The sequence below is a fragment of the Anopheles marshallii genome, chromosome 3 (genome assembly GCF_943734725.1).
Source record: "Anopheles marshallii chromosome 3, idAnoMarsDA_429_01, whole genome shotgun sequence".
NCBI lineage: Eukaryota > Metazoa > Arthropoda > Insecta > Diptera > Culicidae > Anopheles > Anopheles marshallii.
The window spans coordinates 908,483-932,127 of record NC_071327.1 but is presented as its reverse complement, the minus strand read 5'-3'; the positions used below and the strand labels follow the sequence as shown (position 1 = coordinate 932,127).

Sequence of the window (23,645 nt, the reverse complement as noted above, 5' to 3'; positions counted from 1 at the left end):
AAGAATGTCTCATTCCGGATGTTCGCTTCGGGACGGGAAATCATCAAGCAATTATGGTCGTACACGTCATACTTTTACGATGCATCCGAGCGGGTACGAATTGCTGCAGGACTCTGCCAGCCCACCCACGGTGAGATATCTCCGTGATATCTCCTATAACCCTTATCTGACTCACATGGAAGGGATAAAGCCTAGATCGTTGATACCGTGCTGGTATTTGCTGTTCCGTATTTTTTGTAACAACACTAATTCATTTCAAACGAACAGAACAAAAGGCTAGGAACTCTTACTTCACTCTTCGATTTTAAATGCACCTCAAATCGATCACTTGCAACAACGTACAAATATCGAATGAGCAGATACGATTAAATGGTGGTGATAACTTATTGGTTAGTGATACGTTGATGCTGGGGACTAATGTTTCTTCTGCCCTCTCGCTTCTTTCGCGTCGGTCGGTATGATTCTGTCCAATTTAAAACCCATTCAAACTGACAGATCTTGGTCCTCCAGCCCCGAGCTGGTCCGAACAGTTGCTTTCAAGTTTTCAATGAAACTGTTCTTCCGCCTGTTGCGCGTCCGGTTCTTGCCGTGTTTGTCTTAGCGTCTTTGCTGACCGTGCTGGTGGGAGAGATAATTCATCCAACTGGCGCCTCACGTTGGGTGCTTTCTCCTGGCGGATCGTCGTTCGTATCGTTGGACGATGATGATGATGATGTTGTTGATGCTGGGAAACGTGGGACCTGTAATGATAAGCGGAGATTTGGTTGTTTGTTAAATTTGTTCGAAGCTATTTGCACAGTGCGGAAGATGGCCGATGATAGTCGGTGATGTCTTCTTCGATTATTTGGTACGGAACGACAAGGACAGACGAAGGCAATTTAAAATACACAAACCAACACACACACACAGTTTCAAGGAGCGAACGTGAAGATTGAATGACATTTGCAGTCGCTTCAATTTCAAGACCATCTCATCATCAATGTCGTAACTTTCCTATCAATTTATGATTTCTCGGCTCTTGAACTTGGGATTGGTCAGGACGTGGAGGATTGATTTTATGTCGTCAGCACACTGTAACGAATGTTGACTTAAATTTTCAACATAATTAAAAAGAAATAATAATTGAAATTGGATAGATATGGCTTCCCACCTGGTGCGTCACATATTTATGGACTTTGTCGGGATTTTCCGCGTTAGCGATACAGCGATACATACTATGGCTCTTTATTGCAGCAATTTTAAGTGAGTGAAACAACTTTATTGAAGATTGATGTGAAGCCGAGCAGAAACGTATTTCTCTACTTATTGCAAACATTAATAGGCAAATTTTCTCTACTTCAATTCGAAGAAGTAGTGGAGTCAATGGTAAAAAATTATCAATAGAGTATGGAGCTGTCTTTTACATTGGAGTTTATATAGTTTAACAACTTAATATATGTGGACAGACCGAAGATATGCAAACATGTTACATTATTCAAGGTAATTTCCTCTATTTTGTGCTACGTGTACTAAACTTTAGGGATGCCATGTACTACTGCAAGAACTATTTTATTTGGAACTTATTATACATTTCCTTACTGACTTTACAGTTCGAAACGATCAACGGTCCCACAATGACTCACATAAAGCGTAACAGACATTTATCAAATCGAAATTCACACTTGCCTCGACCTGTTATCGTACTGTCTTGCTTGCGGATCCAAGTGATCTTCGCACTCGGTAGCAACAATTCACCCAGTTAATGGGCCCTCCCTTGGTGAGATGGGCGAAACTTACCGATAGGAGGTAAGATAAGCAGTAAGAAACAAACAAAAAAACGTTTACAATGAAGTGCCAAAAGCACCGACAAGGACGCGTTTAGAACCACAGGTGAGGTGATAAGAGAAGGGATATCCAGTGTGCCATGGGCTCGACCAACCGATTAATTTATGACGTCAGTGACGTCTGCCGAAAACAAAACCAATCTGACAAGCGTGAAGAACTTATCACCTATTCTTTAAACATTGCGTCGTTTTCTTTCTTCCCCACCCTATCGCACCCATTCATTTCACAAACGCATACGAAGGGAACCCTTCGAGTAGATAAGGCTAACAACGCGGTTAAGTAGGTACGCTAGCAAAAAAAAATCAGGTGGTATTGACCTTTGCCCGAATCGGTACCACAAGCGAATGCAAAACGTGACGAAAGTAGCATCGTATCAATTTTCTAGGGTGAGAAATACGCGCTTATCACGACAATACCACCCGATGGCGTAGGCAGAGATTTCAAGCATTATCTCTACGCGTATCATTTCTTTGGATGACGGGTACAGGAAGACTTTTTTCTTGGCTTTAACAAGGGGTTAGCTGATCAGCAACAATATTTAATGCATCTACCTTGCACGAAACTCTTTTGCGAAGCTCCAATCCAAGTAGCTGCCAAGGACAGTACAGCTAAATTGGTTCTTGTAAAAATGACGTGGAAACTCGAACAAAGTGCCTTTCGCAGAGTAAGAATATTGAACCAATTTGCGTTAACAACCTCGTCGCACTTACCAGCGCACTGATGCCACTTTTTACGCCAACTGTTCTGCTAAATCACTCAATGAAATTACCACAAAACCCTAGGCTGGGGCAACACCCCACGTTCCACACTTTCCGTTTACATTCATTCAAAAATATACTCCACTCATACTGACGCGTAGACGCGTCTAGAAAGGACATCCGTAACCAGGCACCGTACGCTATTCCAACACATCATGTAAACATCGTTTGAATATCGGATTTTACGCCTTTACTGTACGTGGTGCCCAAAACAAACACACACACACACAGCCGAATTGTAATGTCGCGTCACAACGCTTTCGTCGTTGCAAAATTGCTTGGAACGATTCCACCAATTGTTCTCCGTTGGGGTGTTGTTTCTGTTATTCAAACTTTCAAAGAAGCATGGAACCGCATGGGGACCGGGGTTTAAGCATCAACATTTGATCCTACTAGTTACAAACTCAACAAAACCTTTTTACATACGGCACTACACAATCTACGGAATGGAATACACTAAATTAAACTTTACCACAGGAACGCGACGTATCCACACGCCATGAAAGTGAGAGCACAAAATGGATTCGTTGGCTTTTTTCACTAGATCAGCGCGGCCACTATATCTTGACGGTTGCGTTTTTGGTTTTGAAATTTGCGTTAACTTTACATGGGAACTTTTCACCACAAAACAATCTTGTTGACATACTGCACTACATTGCTCGGAACAAACCACATCGTTTTACACATCAACAACACTACAAGCAATCGACGTACCCAGGTTACATACCGTTGATTCGGAAACGAGTTTTATTTCGTAAATATTCTACACGGTCACATTGGCTACTCTGTGCTTCGCCAGCACTATATCAAAACGCATTCGCACTATACCACGACTGCTGTGGCTTAAATAGCAATGTTCAACCATTTAGAAAAACCAGCTCGATGTAGCCTCGCGCGCGAATCCTGGAAAACAACGTTCAAAAACAGACATCCGTGCGCTATCAGTGATAAAACTATTGTGCTCCGATTCTGCTGTATGCGTGTACTGCGAAGCCATCGTCGCCGTCGACGCGTTGTCGCTGCTTAAGAAACGGCCTCTCTCGCCTAAGTGGTGTTTTCTCTTTCGCACTGGTGCGCTCTCGTCTGGTTGCTGGTGGTGATTCTCTCGCCAGGTAATGAAAGCAGCAGAACAAGAGGTATGTGAGTGTGTGTGTTTTTGCATTGGATTGCTTTCACGTGGAAAGAACGAGGGAGCGAGAGGGTAGAAGAGAAAATGCGATCACAACAGAACACAAAACGATGCTCGCCGTTGTGTGCACTGAACAATGCCGGTCAAATTCGCATAGGGGAAAACGGAGCAAAAAGACGTGGTACTGCTTATTGCATTTCTTTCATTTTTATTGCTGCGCTGCTAAATGTGTTATTGAAAGGATATTTTAATCTTTTCTATTTATTGGGAAATTAAATTTCATTTGTCAGTTATTTGAAAATACTTTATATTTCAAGTGTCATAACTATTCCATACACCGATAAGAATATTATGCTTGTAAACTCAAAAGTATCATTGGAGGATATCGTGATATTTAAATGTAAAGACTATGAGGTTTAACCGGACCGGTGGTCATGACCGGCCCAAAAATCCATCCGGACCAATCCCTCGTAGACTGACTATCCGGCTACGTGGCAAAATTAAGTCTGGCAAGCCAGAAATGGTGAACCTACCTAGAAGGAAGTCACACCAAGAAGAGAGAGAGAGAGAGAAAGAAACTGTGAGGTTCAAAGTCTACTTTAAGGTTCAGCCATGTTCTATGAGTTATCCCAGATTTTATAATCCGGCAAACTTTATTTCCTTTCTAAAACTGATGAATCAGTCAGAAATTATATGTCGTGGAATGTCTAGAAGTAGGAAAGATCCTTTACATACAGGGTCTTTACCAACTGTTCAATGAAGCACGAATGTCCAAGCTAAGTCATATCTCAATAAACTAATGGAGTCCCTCATATACCTCCCATGAAATTTACAAGACTAATTTTGGACACCAGACTACATTAAGAAAGTAAGCTTCCTAATTCCCGGTTGATCCGATTTACCTCCAAAGGCCAGTACATTAATTTTACAACCGACAGACCTAGTTTATGCGGATGACAGTGACATTAGCCAACTCCTCAACCAACATTACCGATCCCAGACTCCCCCACACATTGTGTAATACCGGCATCGAATGCGTCACGACAAGAAGAACACCCCGTCCAAGTGATGGCTCAATGTCCTCTTGGCGTAGTTTGGCCTGGCCGCCATCGTAACACGTCCAACGCCGACCACAGTGTTGACGCGACGTGATCAGGTTGGAATGCTTAATTAAACACACTACGCACCGCTGGTACCCAAGGGGAGGACCTTCAATGACGTTCGATGACCGCGATACATACGTTCGGTTCCCTCACCACTGGCTGGGTACAATATTTCGGGTCTTAGCGCTTTATTTTACACCGATGGTAAAAATTAATCGAGTATAAATGTGGCTACCGCCGCCAACAAACGACACACAGTTCACACATCCAGCAAACGATCAGCATTAAGTTTCTTACCAAACTTACCAAACAAAACCATCTCAATATGTTCGCCAAAGTGATCATTTTCGTGGCCATCGCCGTTGCCTGCGCCGCCGGTAAGCCCCTGACGGCAGCTGTCGTTGCTGCCCCGGGTGTCGTGACTGCCCAGAGCTCGCAGGTCTTTGCCAGAAACTACAACGGAGTGGCCGCTGCATACACTGCACCGGCTGTTGTCTCGGCGGCTTATACTGCTCCAGTGGCCGCTGCCTATACCGCTCCAGTGGCTGCCGCCTATACCGCTCCAGTGGCCGCCGCTTACACCGCCTACAGCTCACCAGTTGCTGCCGCCTATACTACGGCACCAGTGGCCGCTGCGTACAGTGCTCCCTTCGCGGCTGCGTACACCGCTGCGAACTACGCCTCGTACTACCCGTATGTGCTGTAAGGCAACAGGACTACACGCCATAACGCCAAACCCGATCGTTTGTTGTAAATAATTACCATCGAACCATTAAGCATATCAACCAGGTCGTCATTCTCCCTAACCAGGAGAAAATTTCTTTTTCTGTTCAATTGGAAAGAAAATACGTCATCCAACCGTCTTCTATGATGTTCATAACTTGGCCTTCCGGAGTCTTTTTCTTTCCATTGACCTCTGTCCTAGTGACATTCAATAATGCTTTGAAGTGTCCAGCCCATCGAAGATGGAAAAAGCGACAAGATTTACGTTTGTTCTTCGTCATTCGTTCCTAAAGGATGCCGGAAGCAAGTGTATTCATTGGAATTGCGACCGGAAGTAGTAAAGCCTCTTTAAGTATCTTGGAGTAACAATTGGACGATTGGAAGAACACATACCCACATTTTATGATGCAATAGAATGGTCATCAAATTGCTCAGTTTCATTTGGACTGGTAAGCTGCAGAGTGCTGTTTGTGTCACGGTAAGAAAATATATTCCCTTTTCACTTCTAGGTAAACTTTCTTTCTTGGCTCTTCTCTAGAATAACAACAGTTTCTGGTAGGAGAATCAAAAATAGCCACTTTAACGAAGGCATTCCATGCAGTATTGCAGGAGCGCTCGACTTTATTGGTCAAATCGGAGTATCAGCGGAGTTTCGGAGAATCTTTAAATTGGAGTACAAATAGTTCTCTTCATGCTACACACCGCATAATTCCGTTGTTGATAACTACACTACAATTATCACTTTTTTAAAGATTTTTTTTGTGACCGATTGGGCACGGCACAGATGGGAGGTGATCCGGTGTATAGGTCCGAATGTAGAGGACTCCAGTGAAGAGTGAAGAGTCCAGTGAATGTGCAATAATTAATTATTTATACAACATCCGATATGGCCTTCAGGTGATGCTCAGTATAAGGTGAGGTAATCAGTACAGATACGATTTAATTATACTAAAGATGGCATAACGTATCGAATTACCAGCGTACTAACTATCGGCACAACTTCATGCTGATAGCACTCGCAGTAAGACAGTAAAACCAATCGATAACTTCACGAACTGTGCTAAAAAGGTGAAGTAATAAGCTGAGATAACGATTACCTTCATAACGATGCCGAGACACTTTGTCCTGCGAAAGACATTGCGCAGGAAGATTATGCAAATGGCATATACGAGGTAAAACCGCATAAAAGGTCGGTCATCTGTCATCCATCATTCGAATGGCGTACACCGATCGGAATTCCTCCGGTACAGTTATTTCGCTATTTTCATACCATCCTTCTGCTCCAAATCATCTCTTTGGGTTAGCCGATTGTTTAAAGTGGAAGGAATTGGGAAAGCAGTGGTTAGATGCTGGGGCTCACTTTGGTGATATTTTCTTATCCGTTTCTTAGCACGCAAGCCCAGCCCGCCCGGTGGGTATTTCTGTGGAGAAATTCCTGGGCGCTTTGTACCAGAGCCCGGTGGCCACAAGTGCACGAATTGGCATTTCCATCGACGCGTGCCTCAAAGCAAGCGCCGAGAAGAATACTTCAAGAAATGCCAGCAATTCTCATATTTAATATTCATACCCATATAATTATGCACGGTACGTTCCGTGCGGTTAGAACTTGCCACCGGATATTATCATCCTTTTGTCGCGCTGTGCGGACACACTTGTGGCTATCGCCATTGCTCGCTCTTTCTTGCGGTAAAAGGCCACCCAGCAGCATCCTCAATCGTGTGTTGCGCAAGGTGTTTGAAAGGAAGTATGCGCCATCATGGTCCTGGTGAACGGGAACCGTCTCCGCTATCCTTTTGTACGGCCACGGTGAAGCAAATAAGATATGATGGGACAGTTAAGTGAACTTCCTCGCCCGGGATTGATGGTAATATGTTAGCAGTGAGCTTCATACACCGAATGGAATGGACCGGGATGTGGTCGCAATCAACTGGTGACAGGATATCACATCCAGCGGACATCATTTAATCCGCAGGTGCGCACAAACAATGCCGGCCAGGTACGCGGCGCGAATCTAAACGACCTCGGCACGAAAACCAATATGCCATGCGAACAATTTTCCAATCCATCTATGGTGGATGGACAGCGTAGAACCACGATATACAACAACTACAGAACCTTGGCAGTTGGAAAAAAACACAAAAAGGGACTGAAAATGACGGTACAAATGGAATGATAATATCGGGCATCACTGACTAGAAGGAGATCTGAAGAAGAACCCTCCTGTGGCACAATTGTGAACTCACACGGATGTCCTGCCTCCTCTCGGAATGGAATCTACTCTTTTGATGGAGTGCATTTAGCAGCGAAGAGCACGTGGACGAGCATCTACAGGACGTTTGCCGTCGGGAACGTCAGAGCATGGAGCATGCCGGCGTTGCCCACCAGTTTATAATTGCACCGCGTTATTGCCGGTGGAATGAGATTAAAAGGCTAGTGCCGATGGGATGGGACTGGTGGGAAGTGGCGAGAAACCAGCAAAAAAAAAAAACAACCCCATCCGGGGAAAGCGATTGTCTATGGTGCGAACGACAAAATAATACATAAGACCTGCTTATGTACCGTGGTTTGGTTCGAGAGCCAACACAAAGGGCGAGTGCTGAAGGTTAAAATAGCAACTAGAGAATGAATTGTTTAAATTATAAAATTCAATCTTTACTTTTTATCTCAATCGACGTTAGTGGAACAGAGTAGAAATAATTCCCCATTAAGGCTTTCACTACTTGTGGTCCTTGTTAACTTTTATGTCCAACGAAATGTCCCACTATCCCTATTGTAGTGAACGCATTAGGAAAAGCGCAATACGGGCACGGGTCTAACTACTGCCGCCAGTAAGGAACTGTACAGAAATTACGTTCACTGGTGCATCATCCATCATCGACGACAGTGTCAATGTAGTTCGCGGTCATCCCTTGGCACCTTTGTGCCATTCTCCCTACCATGAATTGCCACTTCCCGCTCAAGATGATGTCCGCCAGGGCCTTCCCGTTGGTGTTCAACTTCACATCCGGTGTACACAACGGGTACGGAAACCGGGCACAAGCTTCGCCGGCCAGACGCACGAAATCGCATGAAGCAATTGGGAGCAAACACCGTTTAAATGGGCGACCAGTTCTTATAATGTATCGCATTGCTACGACCCCGAGGTAATCCGGATCCTTGCGCCAGGACTGACTGCCTGCACACAAAAGCGGTCAACGAACCCGACCCGTTCGGAGCGTGCGTCCCGATTTAGCCATTCATCAGCCAGTCTAGCCGATAGGACGAGCAAGTTCTTTAGTACCGCTACGATCGCACGTGGTTAGGGAAGAACTAGCTCGCCCATCCTGTTGGGACTCGGGTCCTTAAGGGTTCGCGAAGGCGTGCACTTAATTGGGGAGAAAAAAGAAGACATAATAAAATTAAACCCAACACCCAATGAGCGATGGTTGCAACGGCTAGCCTATGGTTCGAAGTACGAACTCCCACGAAAGGCCGTGGAGGGTGACTTTTTAATGAATGCTTGCCTATTATTCTGTGCTAGGAGCGGGTGGAGTGGTTCTTTGGTTTGCTAAAAGTGCCAAGCGGCATAACATCCCGATCCGCAGACTATTGGCGGAAGAGGCGCAAAACCTGAACAATTCCCTGGCGTTTGTAATAAATTCACGATTAAATTACAATCGAGATCGAATTACTGGGAACACGGGGTTTGTTTTGTGGCTCCCCCAATAAAACCGATCAATCATCCCGGGGCAAGGGTTCATCGATTTGATTAGGACGGGCGCCCGAACACAAAAAAGGATAATAAAACGCAAACAGAGCGGCCGAAACCTTGCACACAGATGAGTGTGTCGTCCCTGTTTGTCGAATTGATGGCCTCGTGCGAATGTGTGACCCCACCAAATCTTGTCAGGGCGCGCGTAATCAACTAGTTTTAGATGGGTTGATGGGAATGGGTAGAAACAAAATCTCTCCGAGCGCCGGGAAAACATTCCTACGCCATGCTTTTCCACTGCCGTTCGGCGGGTGCACTAGGTGTAGGAAATTTCCGTTTTATTCTGTATCATTTGTACCGTCTCGTGTTCCACCGAATTAGGTCACTCGTCGAAATAGTGTCAGATTTACGCACCATACAGTGGGTTTTCCACGCCTGTTTTTTTTTTGTCTCTTTATGGGATGCTTGGAAAAGCGTGTGTTACGATGAGACATCGGTCAAACCTAAAAATGCAGGTAGACACTGAGAAAGTGATATCACATTGAGGCGGAAGAAGCGGAGTAGATATACGGAAAATAATACAAAAAAGCAATACAGAATTATCAAAGCAGAAAATTAGGAAAGGAACAGTAACAAAAGAAACAAACGAACCGATAAGGATAAGGCGCGTATCAGCTTTGGGGAGGATAAATCACAGAAGCACAAGAAAGAAAAAAAAAACGACAGTATAAAAAAGACCAATGAGGGTGGCATCGTTCGTGTTTGTGCGTAGACAAACATTATAAGGGTCACCACACATTTTAGGACAATTATGACGTAATTCCGGGGGAGCATGTGTGTGTGCGTTTATTGCACCCGCCCTACCGAACGGGTGCGCCCTACCCGAGGCTACACACATTTTATGCTCATGTCTGGGAAATTTACATTTCCAAGGGAGGTGCCATCCGTCAATTTAATCACATTCGAGTTTGGGCCATTTTTTACACACCACGTTATTAAATTACGGAGCACCAAAACGATGGCCAGACAGACATGCAATGACGTGTTGCATCAGGCAGGAAGTATGGGAAGTTAGATAACGTGATGGGTAGGAATCGTTGAATGAGCTGTGGTTAATATTTTAACATTCCGTTAAAAAACAACGAACGCTTTCAATTTCTAACTTTTTGGCCATGTTTTATGAACGTTGACGAAAGGGCAACTGTTGACATAGTTGCAGCTATTTACCCATCCATTCCAATCATCCTTCTTTTAATCAATTGATTTTACTATAGAAAGTAACGCGACTCCGAATTGCCGGGGAAGCAAATTCGGGTTTCAAAGACCTCCACTACAGCATACGGCCATCGGCTCATCGTGACCACGAAGAATTCCCGGTCACGTTTAGTCACCAATAAAGCTGATGGCTCTATTTGTACATTGTTGAATGAACTCTTGCACGTGCCAAGCGTGTCGCCGAGTACCGCAGGGATACAGCAGAAGGTGCATACAGAAAAAGTGGAGGATTTTTCTCGTATTTCCATCAAGCGTTATTGTAAAGCAAAGCGTGTGAGAGACAGGAATACATTTATAACCAGCCGAGGAACAAATAATCACCCTTATGAGCTGAAAACCGTGTGTGTTTGTGCAATAAGAAGGGCACGTAGACTTCATGCATGCAATCGATGTATCTGAACGTTCGGAAAAAGTGAGGGTCGAACCCTCGTGTAGAAACGCATAACGTGACACTCTGTTGGCCGATTACTTAATTTGTTTTGCATCGACAAAGTTGATGAAAACGGGCCATTTCGTGGATACGATTTATCCCTCAGTTTGGTGGTGTGGTAGAGATTTAGGATTAATCAGCATCGAGCTATTCAATGAGCAGTCCAGTTCAGAATAGCTAAATCATAGGCATTCCATTAGGGCATCTGAGCGACAAATGTTTTAACCATTCGGTACAATTCATAATCCTAGGACAGTGTGTGAAAGTTTCGCACATTTAGCAAAAGCGGTCGTGCATAAACTGTTTCCTGTTTCTTGTGAACGTGTTCACCTACTCCGTATGAAAGCATCGATCGAAATATTCCAACTGCTGGTTGGCAGCGAATGGATGGACACCAAGATAATACTCCCCGGCAATAGAGTAAGCTGGCATTATTTAAATACCATCACATACTTGACATAATTTCCTCACATGCTCAAATGCCCCTGCCGAAGGATAAGAACGGGAAAAGTAGTTCTAAGGACAGTATGTCAGTCCATCTAACAGAAAGTCCTTTTCCCTCCTATTGTGGCCTTGTGCCTAAGACGGTGTCCGTACTTTATCCCACTAAGAAAGGAGGTTTTTCCTTGCATTACGTGTAGTTTTCCTTCCATGTTTGGTTGCGTTTGGTACGGGGGCTGCATTTCAATGGATGAAAAGAAATGGATGGAAAAGCGTTCCAATAAGAAGATTGCTGCGTAAATGCATGACATAAAATGGTTTCGAGGTCTCATATATATATATACCGTTTTACTGTAATGGAGAAGACAAATTATGCTCACATCGTACTTCAACATCGCATGTGGCAAGCTACAGTCATTTTAATGAAAAAATGGTTAGCTGAGTTATAACATATAAGAAATTCAATTTAAAGCAAAACCATTTAAAAAATAAGTAACCTGAAACATATCAAACAGTGCGCTGAAACCTGTTGGATGCGATACAAGTTGAACCAAATTTTCACACTGCAGGTGGAATTTAGAACAGCGGGTGGGTTATTTGGCTAGAACTTTAATTAATTCCATGACATTCGGTCATTTAGAAATGGGACAATTACCTCATCATAATGACGGGCTGAGCGATTTTATCCTATTCACGGGTGTCCTTCGTACGGGGCTCGTTAGAGACTCCCATGGGGGCGGAAGATGTCGTATTTTTTGGCAGTAATTAATTCAACCGTGAACTTCGGCAGTTTTCAGCGTGGTTTGACTGTGGATTATATGATAATGAATGCGTACGGTGGTGCTTGAAGGTGTAATCTGCCTAAACTATCCTCAATGTGTTGGTTATTGTGCCAGGCAGAACTTTCGCGATAAGCGAACAACAATTTGTTTTATGCTGTTTAACAACTTTACTCCCCTTTGATCTGAAAGGGTATTTTTTATGCATATAACATGTTTGGATTAGTAGAAAAGAATGGCGTTGAGCGCTAAATTAATGCAAATGGTAGAACATCATAATTTTCACGAATGAATCGAATCGTAAGGTCAACGAAGCAAATGGGTTAGCTGATGGGTTATAATGTTTACTATTTATAGAGCTCTGGTCTGTGTGTTCGTTAGAGAGGACGTTAGACATATGCATCTTTTTTGTTTTGCATGTTCCCGTACTAGAAAAAGCAGCTGTTAATCTCAATACTACGTAGACTCCGTTGATTGACAATTTCAATAATTTAGCATGATAGTAAGGAACGGACAAAAATAGATTTTTGGCCTCTGTTTCTGAGTTTTCTTTCACGATACATTATTGAAGTGCAATGTTGCACAAAACGATGCAGCTGTATCGTTTAGGACCGACCAACAAGGTTAGCGTGTACATTGAAATCTCTAATTTATTCTAACATATCCGAAAACACTTCAACCCACCACCATCGGAAACGAACACGGGGATAATACTTTAACATTACACACCCTCATTAATCACGCAAATACATAAAACAACATTAAGTACCCGGGGGCCAGGATTCGTGATGCACATGTAACCGATACTCTCGATCGAGCGATCGCAAAAGGCACGCGCTTTTAATTTTTCTTCAGCTGCTCAATAGCTTTCTTATGGCGGGCGATGGCTTCTTCATGATGCTTGATTGATTCCGAGTGGAAATCTTCCTGATTAATGGCTTGCTTTTTAAGCTTAGCGAGTTGTTCCTGGCGCTGAAAAAACAACACAAGAACGATTGATGTTTTAGGAGCTGTCCAACCGAAGTTGGGTCCTATTTTTATTCTTCCTTCCAACTGCTGGGAGTTAGGTCCCAGACAACTTTGCTTCCCTACTACACGTTTACTGGCTGAAGGATTTTCTTGTCGAATATCGGAGCGATAACTCGCAGAAGGTCTTCCTCGTCGGAGATCGGAGCGATAACTAGAAGAAGGTCTTCCTCGTCGGGGGCCGGAGCGATAACTAACTTTTCGTTCGGACATGCCACCGCTTTTATATTGTGCTGGCCATGTCTCGAACTTTCCTGTCTCCTTTCGTGTTTGATCCTGTCTGTTTTTTTCGTTTGTTCGAGTATTCCTTCGTTCCTCTCCTACAAACAAGGATCTTATTGTTCTAGCCTTACCGGTTGTCTAGTTTGGGTTTTACCTCGGAACAAAGAACTGATTGTGTTCGTCGTGTCCAGGCAAAACTTCCCAACTAGCAATTTGTTTAGTACCCTCATTTTTGCCTAGGTGGCGCTATTTTGTGTCTTGGCTATTTGCGATGCTCTGGTCGCCACAGTACTCCCCTCCTAGAGCGGTGTTACCAGAAACTGTGTGTGACTAGGAAACACCGATCGAAAGATTCCGCCAGGAAGTGGCGACGAAGGATAACACATCGATGATGGGATCAGGCAACGGTTGTTGCTAAGCCTCGGTGATTCGGTCGGGTGACGGTTGTCACGACGTGATGAAGGCGGGCACATCGGTGATGTGATCAGGCAACGGTTGTTGCGAAGCCTCGGTGATGCGGTCGGGTGACGGTTGTCACGACGTGATGAAGGCGGGCACATCGGTGATGTGATCAGGCAACGGTTGATCCAAAGAACTCCCTCAGCTGGTCGATCATCGTTGGCGTCGTATCGCGGACTATGACGGTTGGCTCCCGTGGATGAGGGCAGGAGGCTGCGAGTCGGTCGAGGGCCCGAAAGTTGATCTAGAGGGCGTGAGGCGCGTGCCGGTGTTTGTCGTGTGTCGGAACCGAATGGTCAATCCAGGGAACTCCATCAGCAGGTCGATGATCGTCAACGTTGTATCGTAAACCAATTCGGTTGGTTCCAATGGATGTCGTCAGGCTCAGGATCAATGTGCCATCAGCGATGATGGTAGTTCGTTCGTTCCCAGGACACTCAACGCGGTTGTGTTTGTCGTTGTGCAGTGCAAGGAAAACAACCAGTAGATGATGGTGTGGCTACGTTCGTCACGCAATAAGACGGCGTGGATAGCGTTTCCTGGGAAGTTACAGCGTCTAGTTTTGTTGAGTGTAGGGGCGCTCCGTATGTGCTTTTTGGCGCACTAATACGGCGTCACTGCGGATGACGGACGCTGTATATTTGATGGAATACGTGTAACGAAACGGCGTCGAACGGGATGATGTCTAACGGAATGATGTCCTACGGAAAGGTGCGGACGGGATAGCGTCGGTACGGATGGTGTTTGTCGACATGAGCCGTTACACGACGATGTGTAAGGTAGCAGCATTTACGGGCCGAGGCGTTGGTACGAGGTGGTACCGGATGTTTCGTGGCTGCTGGTGTCGTTCCTCGGCTGCGGAGTTATCGCTCGTTTCTGCGTTCGTCCTTCTATGGTGGCGTTGTTCAGCACGTGGTGAAAGAAAATGGCGGCGTTCGGAAATCGTCACCTTTCACAGCGATCGTGATGATTGCGTTCATCGTGCGGTGAAACGGCTTGAGGTGGTACGGCGTGTACGGACACAAGGCTAGGCGTGTACGAGTCGGCGTCGGAGAGCCAGCGTCATACTCAACAGTGTTGGTACGGGACGATGTCGGGTGAAGCGGCTTGTGCGGATCGAGACTGTACACTAACACGTACGTGGAGTAAAGAAACCGGATGGTTCCTCAGTACCCATGTTGATCCTCGGTGCCAGTGGTGCGGTACCCAACAAGCCTGTTTGAAGGCTGATGGTGGAAGGAATCACGTCGGGGTCACCAGTTTTAGGAGCTGTCCAACCGAAGTTGGGTCCTATTTTTATTCTTCCTTCCAACTGCTGGGAGTTAGGTTCCAGACAACTTTGCCTCCCTACTTTACGATTACTGGCAGAAGGATTTTCTTGTCGAATATCGGAGCGATAACTCGCAGAAGGTCTTCCTCGTCGGAGATCGGAGCGATAACTCGCAGAAGGTCTTCTTCGTCGGAGACCGGAGCGATAACTCGCAGAAGGTCTTCTTCGTCGGAGACCGGAGCGATAACTCGCAGAAGGTCTTCCTCGTCGGAGATCGGAGCGATAACTCGCAGAAGGTCTTCCTCGTCGGAGGCCGGAGCGATAACTCGCAGAAGGTCTTCCTCGTCGGAGATCGGAGCGATAACTCGCAGAAGGTCTTCCTCGTCGGGGGCCGGAGCGATAACTAACTTATCGTTCGGACATGCCACCGCTTTTATATTGTGCTGGCCATGTCTCGAACTTTCCTGTCTCCTTTCGTGTTTGATCCTGTCTGTTTTTTTCGTTTGTTCGAGTATTCCTTCGTTCCTCTCCTACAAACAAGGATCTTATTGTTCTAGCCTTACCGGTTGTCTAGTTTGGGTTTTACCTCGGAACAAAGAACTGATTGTGTTCGTCGTGTCCAGGCAAAACTTCCCAACTAGCAATTTGTTTAGTACCCTCATTTTTGCCTAGGTGGCGCTATTTTGTGTCTTGGCTATTTGCGATGCTCTGGTCGCCACAATGTTAATAATCGATCCATCACGCAGTCAACATTCACATTCAGGTGCTATATTGTTGTACCTGCTTGTAGAAATATTCTTCCTCATGCGCGACCTCCATTTTACCAAACGAACCTCCGGCATCACGGATCGAACCGCCACCACCGCCACCTTTGCCGGCTCCGCTACCCATCTCACCGGCGCTCATGCGTGCGATTCTGGAAGGGAATAACGTAATGGATTTGAAAAAAGCGAACCGCTTTATCGACATTCTCACCAAATGATAAGCAAGAACGCCGATAAGCGCTAGGCAGCTAGAGCGCTGGGTTTCAGACCCACAGAATTGATCACTTGTATTTCTTCTCGCAATAGGAACAAAGTAGCCCTTTCGCGCATTCCAAACAACGGTACGAAGCGCTAATAGTATTTACCTCATTCCACTGGGAATCATCCATGCAGTTGTTTTGCGAAGAGATTGCATTTTGCGGTGCACTTTTAGACAATCTTTTAAACAACGAAATGACCTTCTAACAACGATCAGATACAACAGCACAATGGTGGTATACGCACACCCGCTCACCACTCGCACCCAATGATGACTTTGACGTTTTTGACAGTTGCTTGCTGAAGTGCAACTGCAACAGGTAGACGCAATTTATATCACCACCGCTCGGATGAATATTTTAAAGCTTACATCGAAAATATCCAAACTTTGATGTACATTACTTTATTAAAGTTGAAACTTCATTTTCACTCGTTACAATTCAAACAACTCTTAACTGGAAGCAAGATAGAACAATCTCTAAGAAAGTAGAGCATACTTATACTTATGAGGTAATAAACTTTCAATAGTCCAATTTTTAAAGTAACGTTCCGTTAACAACAGGCGTTCAGAAATACGTTATTTTACACGTACACAATGTCCATTTCTGTTTGTGTAATAATGTAGAAAAAAAAATGTTTGTGGAAATATCGGAACATATCAGAAAATGGATAATTAGAACCTCCAGCATAACTCGCAGTACTCACTATGAACGATAAAGAAACCCACGTAAAAATAAATCTACCAACTGTCGCAAAATGCATTTACGCTAGCCTATTCTTCTTCGCTGCTTTCCTCATCTTCTGTACCACTGCCTTGATCGTTTTTGGATTTTTCGTCTGCACTGTCGTCTTCGCTGCCGCTACTGCTGCTACTGGTGCTCGTTTGAGGTTCCTGTTTGGGAGTTTTCTTAGCCACGCTCTCCGAAAGCACCCCAGAATCATCCAGCACACTGTTTCCGATGTCGAAATCAACCTGGGCTTGTTTCAGCTTTTTGATATATTTTTTAATATCCTTCGGCGGTACGGTTTTAAGAAATTTCTGTAATTGTTTAAAATATTTTCTCTGTGCCAAACGCATTTCCTCTTTCATTGCTTCTTGCTGGTTAACTGACAGTTTTTTAAACGACTCAGCGCAATTTTTTTTCTTCCCAAGGTAGTGGTTTAACATGTAATATTTAATTACGTCGCTGGAAAAGAGGTAAATATACATAAGTCAATGAATGAATGCAAGGACTGCACAATTATCATTGCAGACACTTACGACGGTGGTCGCACAGGTTCTTGAACTGCATTCCCTACAGCAGAAGTATTGCCATTTTCCATAGATCCCATACCGGGCTCAACGATCGATGCGTAGGTTGTTGAACGTTTGCTCTTTTTTTCGGAGTTGCTGAAAACGGTACAATATACGCCGTTACATTAAAACCCACACCATCACCAGCAGTTATCCTCGACAGTCACTTACCTGTCAGAGTCATTTTCGCTCAACGAATGCTTCCTTTTACTTTTAGGCACCGCTGGTTTGGTAAATGTCTGCGCCGCTGGTTGCGCATCCTTTTTCACAGGACTTTTTAAGATGGATTTTAATGGTTTCGGGCTACCAGTAATGGGGAAATTTTTTTGTTGGGCAGAATTATTGGCCTTTTTTGTTTTAGTCGTTACAAGCGTCGATTCGGCTATTGGTAGTTCCAGCATTTCATTCTCCAGCTGTGATGTTTGAACCATTGAGCAGAATGTACGATTTTCATCTGGCAATTGCTGTCTATCGTCTTTATCCATTTTCTTGTCGATGAACGATTTTAACTGATCGATTTCAGCTTGTTGAGTTTTTTTGTCAGTTATGCTCGTTATGTAGTTCTCATATTTTGTAACGTAATCTTGTTTCGCTTGGCGGTACTCTATTTCCAACTCCAATTTTCGCACCTTTGGCAGTTTTTTGAATTCTAATAATTTTAGCTTCCGCCATTCGGCCAACGAAACCGAATCCAAACTTTCGGCATAATTTTTCAAATAATACTCGCTAGTTGAGCCTGCTATCGATACAGGCTTGCCCTTTGCATGCGCAATCATGAACTGTTCCTCCTTGGTTAGCTTTAGCGATATGGCCGGGTTTTCCGTTTGGGACTTAAAGGCTTGCTGGATGTAGTTCAATTTCTTCTTGATTTCCAGCTGGTTCCACTGAGCGCGCAATTCTGCTAAACTTAAACATTCAGTTTGCTTATCTTTTCGGAACAGATCGAACGGTGTGAACATGTTTTTCTTTGGTAACTTTGCTGATATTTTGCTTTTAGCTTTCTTCGACTCTTCCGGATGATCTCGGCTAAAAGAAAAAATAAATAAAATAAAGACAATCTTACAGATTTAGTGGTAAACGTAATTTGGCTGTAAGTCGTATACTAACTAGTATTTCTCCTTCTGCTGCTTGAACAGCTCCTTTGCATCTGTGGCCATTGCTTCGTACTTTTTCTTCTTTTTCTCCGACAAAATGCGGTACTCTTTTTGAACCAGTACAAAAATTGCTTTCTGAAATCAATCCATAACCGCAAACAAGTTAGTGAACCCTTTGCAAAATCACGAATGGTAGAGTGATGATATTTACGCTTTGCATTTCAGGGTGCTTCTCTTTGAGTTGAGGATATCTATCCCTCATGTAGAAATTATATGCTGTCAAAGGTTTTTTAAGTTTGTCTTTCTTTGTGATCGATGGTATATCGTTGATCATCTCGCTAAGGGTGCGATATTTTCGAATTTTTCTGATTAACCCTTCTGTGGTCGCTTTTACATCGTCTGCGGTTCGGCCATCAATCACCACGCTTTCCCAATCTATTTTGCTCAGTCCGACCTTGTATGATTTGTTGTCCTTTCGCGGCAGAAGCTTACGCAGTCCATCCATCAGCGCTTGGTATTCGGCACCCGTCCAATCGGATTCGTTTAGTACCTCATCGTTTTCTTCTTCCGATTCACTTTCTTGCTCGTGCTCGGAAGGTACTGTAAACAAATTGTTCCGATTAGTTAGAAAGTGCTAAACGCGCTATTTAGCAGCAGGGCGAAGTATGCATTACCTCCTTCGAACTTGTTCGCCATCTGCTCAAACTGTAAACCACGGTCGTAAGCGACCGAAAGAGACCGTTTTCTCATCGTAACGGGGTTGTGCGGTAGCGTCGCCTACGATGAAAATTAAGGTTATGTCAACAAAATGCTGTTCCCTCCAAATGTACGCAGCTACCAGGTACTAAATTTCGGCACACCGACAACACTTAACAGAATACCACAAGCACAACAAGTAATTAAGTCATACAATTCGCAAGCAACAAATTAATTTCACAAACAACTTTATAAGCAACAACGCGATACAGCCGCTTTATCAGTTAAATTGTGTTGAATGCAGCGGGCTTTATTTTCTGTGCAAGAGTGACATGAGGTCGCATTGACGTTTGACAGTAAAAACGAGAAACAAAATGAGGGCGAAAGCTTCAGCTAGACGACACATTTTCGCAAACTATCGGGGATTCATGTTTGGGATGTAATTTACAAAAGACGATATGTAGAAGCAATTTATAAATGTAGTTGCTTAATCATTGAAAAGTAACGACGCTGCTTGAACGCCCTGTGGTAAATGTTCTATAACATGCTTGAGATTTTCGCTCCATTAGCAACCACGTGTAACTGCGCCTTTATCAGCACTGGTCGTTTAACTGTCAAATGGTATAGATTCAAAGCAACGGTAGCAAAGAAGGGGAAAGGCACGCAAAATCATCTTTTCTGCTCGACGCGAAAGTGACTAAGTGTGTGATAAAAACTTTAGCTTTTCTCAGTTTGAAGGCAAGAGTGCAACCCGAACTTTGCGAAGATATCCGTACAGTTGCACCGTGGTGTGAACGAAGAGAACGGTGGTTAGGATTATTAGGAAACAACGAATCGGTACGGTCCACAAAACGATGGAAGCTCTCATTCCGGTGGTCAATAAGCTGCAGGATGTTTTCAATACCGTAGGCTCGGATGCCATCCAGTTGCCACAGATTGTTGTCCTTGGCAGCCAGGTAAGAGACATTGACGCCTTCTGGACGGGTTAATGCTGGAAAGCGAAATACGGGACATTTGTATGCTTTTATTTTGCGTGATTTTTCCGTTCGATGTTTTTTATTGGCTTTGATTGGAGAAATTATGTAACGCGCGAAATTTGGAAAATTGGCTTGTTTTGGTTCACGCACTGACAACGAATAATGGCGATGATGTAAAGCAAACACAGCTCACTGACAATTTTTCCCGTGTATTCCTTCTCTACAGAGCTCGGGTAAAAGTTCGGTCATAGAAAGCCTGGTTGGTCGAACATTTCTTCCGCGCGGAACCGGCATTGTAACGCGTCGTCCTTTGGTCCTGCAGCTCGTCTACACACCGCTCGATGACCGTGAACACCGTTCGGCCGAACATGGCACGGTGGCCGTGGAGGAGTGGGGTCGCTTCCTGCACATTAAAAACAAGGTTTTTACCGATTTCAACGGTATCCGCGAAGAGATTGAAAATGAGACGGACCGAATGGCGGGAGCAAACAAGGGTATCTGTCCGGAGCCGATCAATTTGAAGATATACTCAACGAAGGTCGTGAATCTGACGTTGGTCGATTTGCCCGGAATTACGAAGGTACCGGTCGGTGATCAGCCGGAAGATATCGAGGCACAGATTAAGGATTTGGTGCTGAAGTACATCGAAAATCCGAACTCGATTATTTTGGCCGTGACGGCTGCCAACACCGACATGGCAACGAGTGAAGCGCTTAAGATGGCAAAAGACGTCGATCCGGACGGTCGTCGTACGCTTGCGGTACTAACGAAGCTCGACCTGATGGATGCCGGTACGGATGCGATCGATATTCTGTGCGGGCGTGTCATCCCGGTGAAGTTGGGTATTATCGGTGTGATGAATCGTTCACAACAGGATATTCTCGATAAGAAAGCGATCGAAGATCAGTTGCGGGATGAGGCGGCGTATCTGCAGCGAAAATATCCGACGCTTGCGACGCGTAATGGTACACCTTACCTGGCCAAAACTCTTAACCGTCTGCTGATGCACCACATCCGTGACTGTCTGCCGGATCTCAAGACGCGCGTTAACGTGATGGCATCCCAGTTCCAGTCGCTGTTGAACTCGTACGGTGAAGATGTGACTGACAAGAGTCAGTGCTTGCTGCAGATCATTACGAAATTTGCGTCGGCCTATTGTTCCACTATTGAGGGCACGTCGCGCAACATTGAAACAACCGAGCTGTGTGGTGGGGCACGCATTTGTTACATTTTCCATGAAACGTTTGGGAAAACGCTCGACTCCATCCATCCGCTGACGGGGTTGACCAAGATGGACATTTTGACCGCGATCCGCAATGCAACCGGTCCGCGGCCGGCTCTGTTCGTGCCGGAGGTAAGTTTCGAATTGTTGGTGAAGCGTCAAATCCGTCGCCTGGAAGATCCATCGCTTCGGTGCGTGGAGCTAATCCACGAGGAGATGCAACGCATCATACAGCACTGTGGCACGGAAGTGCAGCAAGAGATGCTACGTTTCCCGAAGCTGCACGAAAAAATTGTCGATGTGGTGACGCAGCTGTTGCGCCGACGATTGCCAACTACCAACTGCATGGTGGAGAATCTGGTGCAGATTGAGCTGGCGTACATTAACACCAAGCATCCGGACTTTCACAAGGATGCGGCACTGGTACCGAGCCTGATAAAAACTGACTCCCAAGATCAGTGGGCCGGACATCAGACAGGCAATCCACCGAGCCGGCGTCCCGGTTCGAATAGACAGCTAGCGCTGGTGGATAAAACGGGCATGATGAACCTAAATCATGATGCAAATCAACAACAAATGACACAGCAACAACAGCAGCAGCTAAACCATGTTGCCGAGCAACCGGGTGGATGGCTGGGAAGCATTTTGCCACCCAATATGGAAGCCATGATCGTTGCTAGTGGGCAGATGGGCGGCCCGGGCAGTGAAAGTGGCAACAGTACGGCCAGCAATACACCGACCCACGGTGTGCTAAGTCCGACCAAACCGGTTAATTTGTTGCCCGACGTTCCAATGAACCATTCGTCCCGCAAGCTGACCGATAAGGAGCAGAAGGATTGTGATGTTATCGGTAAGTAGTAAAGAAGCATGGGGATTGGATTACACGGCATTACATGGCAACATCATCATGAGGCGCATTGTTTTTCTTTGACGGTCCAGTGCACGCTCGGACGCGATGAGTCGCGATCTAAATGTTACACATTTATGACGTATGGTTTCGGTGTTTTGAGAGGGAAATAGAAAGTGTACGAGGCACACATTACTGTTGAAGTCATGCCTGCTAACACATGCTATGTTGAACAAACCATAAAAAATCACTTATTTCTTCACGTCAAAGTCTTCACGTAAACACATCGTTCATGGCATTTATCGGATCGTTTTAACCCTTCCATTACAGAACGCTTGATCAAATCGTACTTTTACATTGTGCGGAAATCGATCCAAGATTCCGTACCGAAGGCCATTATGCATTTCTTAGTCAACTTTGTCAAGGACAACTTGCAGTCGGAGCTGGTGACGCATCTGTACAAATCCGACTCGGCCAACGAGCTGCTGAACGAATCAGATCACATCTCGATTCGACGCAAGGAAGCAAGCGATATGTTGAAGGTAAACAAACCCGTCGCGCAAATGCCTTACGCGGCACGATGAGTATGTATTGATCGGTTCTCTTTTTCCGTTGTTTTCAGGCACTGACACGCGCCAATCACATCATAAGTGAAATCCGAGAGACACACATGTGGTAAGCGCTTCGTTTCAACTATTTATTCTCGCACACCAAATACATAACAGAGTACCCTGAGTACCATAAATGGTTGATGGTCGGTGTTTCCGGTGCTGGAAAAGGAGTGATACCGTTAATTACGTTCAGCCACGCTCTCGTACCGGTGCTCACGTAAGCTTTTGGAGTTGGATGGGAACGTTTAGCCTGAAAGATGCAGCAGCAGCAGAATACGTACTAATGCTTGCACGCATCTCAAAATTGCATTAGTATGTCGATCATTTTTATTCTATTAGAACATACCCATTGACGCACGCCATACAATGACGGACGGACAGCATTACCATTCTGTTCGATAAACAAGAACGAATGGTGGAGCAGCTTTTGTTAGACCGGTAGCGAAACTAATTGATGGAAAATTCATTCTTCACATAACATGTTAAACTATATACATAAATAATATGCAGCAATACGATCGTGTCCATAAAATTAAAAGTGGGTACTCGAGAGAACCAAAAGAAAGAAGATGAGGAAATATTATACCCATATAAAAGAACATGCATTAAATTTCGAGGATTTCAAAATTTGTAGTCAAATTCGAGAGCGATAGATATCATCTCAAGCACATTTCATGTTCATTTCCTAATCAGTTTCGCTCCCCGTTTCTCTCTTCCTCTATGTCTTGATATTACGCAAATAATGTATTGCA

The 23,645-nt window shown here is 44.7% G+C and overlaps 4 protein-coding genes across 6 annotated transcripts; 2 read left to right on the top strand and 2 right to left on the bottom strand.

Moving 5' to 3' along the window:
- Positions 1–5,139: 5,139 nt before the first annotated feature.
- LOC128711988 (vitelline membrane protein Vm26Ab-like) lies at positions 5,140–5,520 on the top strand. Its single transcript, XM_053806880.1, has one exon. The coding sequence runs from the start codon at positions 5,140–5,142 to the stop codon at positions 5,518–5,520; it is 381 nt and encodes a 126-aa protein (XP_053662855.1).
- Positions 5,521–12,993: 7,473 nt separating this feature from the next.
- LOC128711882 (ATPase inhibitor mai-2, mitochondrial-like) lies at positions 12,994–16,309 on the bottom strand. Its single transcript, XM_053806769.1, has 3 exons — positions 16,260–16,309; positions 15,911–16,046; positions 12,994–13,125 (listed from the first exon to the last, which is right to left on the bottom strand). The coding sequence occupies exons 1-3, from the start codon at positions 16,307–16,309 to the stop codon at positions 12,994–12,996; spliced, it is 318 nt and encodes a 105-aa protein (XP_053662744.1).
- A 615-nt stretch (positions 16,310–16,924) lies between these two features.
- On the bottom strand, positions 16,925–19,290 carry LOC128714800 (nucleolar transcription factor 1-like). Its single transcript, XM_053809680.1, has 6 exons — positions 19,215–19,290; positions 18,752–19,140; positions 18,554–18,675; positions 17,618–18,472; positions 17,414–17,542; positions 16,925–17,339 (listed from the first exon to the last, which is right to left on the bottom strand). The coding sequence occupies exons 1-6, from the start codon at positions 19,288–19,290 to the stop codon at positions 16,925–16,927; spliced, it is 1,986 nt and encodes a 661-aa protein (XP_053665655.1).
- An 800-nt stretch (positions 19,291–20,090) lies between these two features.
- Positions 20,091–22,961, top strand: LOC128711194 (dynamin-1-like protein). 3 transcript variants are annotated; one of them, XM_053806060.1, is made up of 5 exons: positions 20,091–20,192; positions 20,440–22,064; positions 22,158–22,285; positions 22,613–22,824; positions 22,905–22,961. In XM_053806060.1, exons 1-5 carry the CDS (start codon positions 20,091–20,093, stop codon positions 22,959–22,961), a joined length of 2,124 nt encoding a protein of 707 aa, XP_053662035.1. The 3 variants fall into 3 exon arrangements, with proteins under 3 accessions (XP_053662035.1, XP_053662034.1, XP_053662033.1); XM_053806059.1 differs by having other exon boundaries at positions 20,440–22,082; positions 22,155–22,285; XM_053806058.1 differs by having other exon boundaries at positions 20,440–22,285.
- Positions 22,962–23,645: the final 684 nt, after the last annotated feature.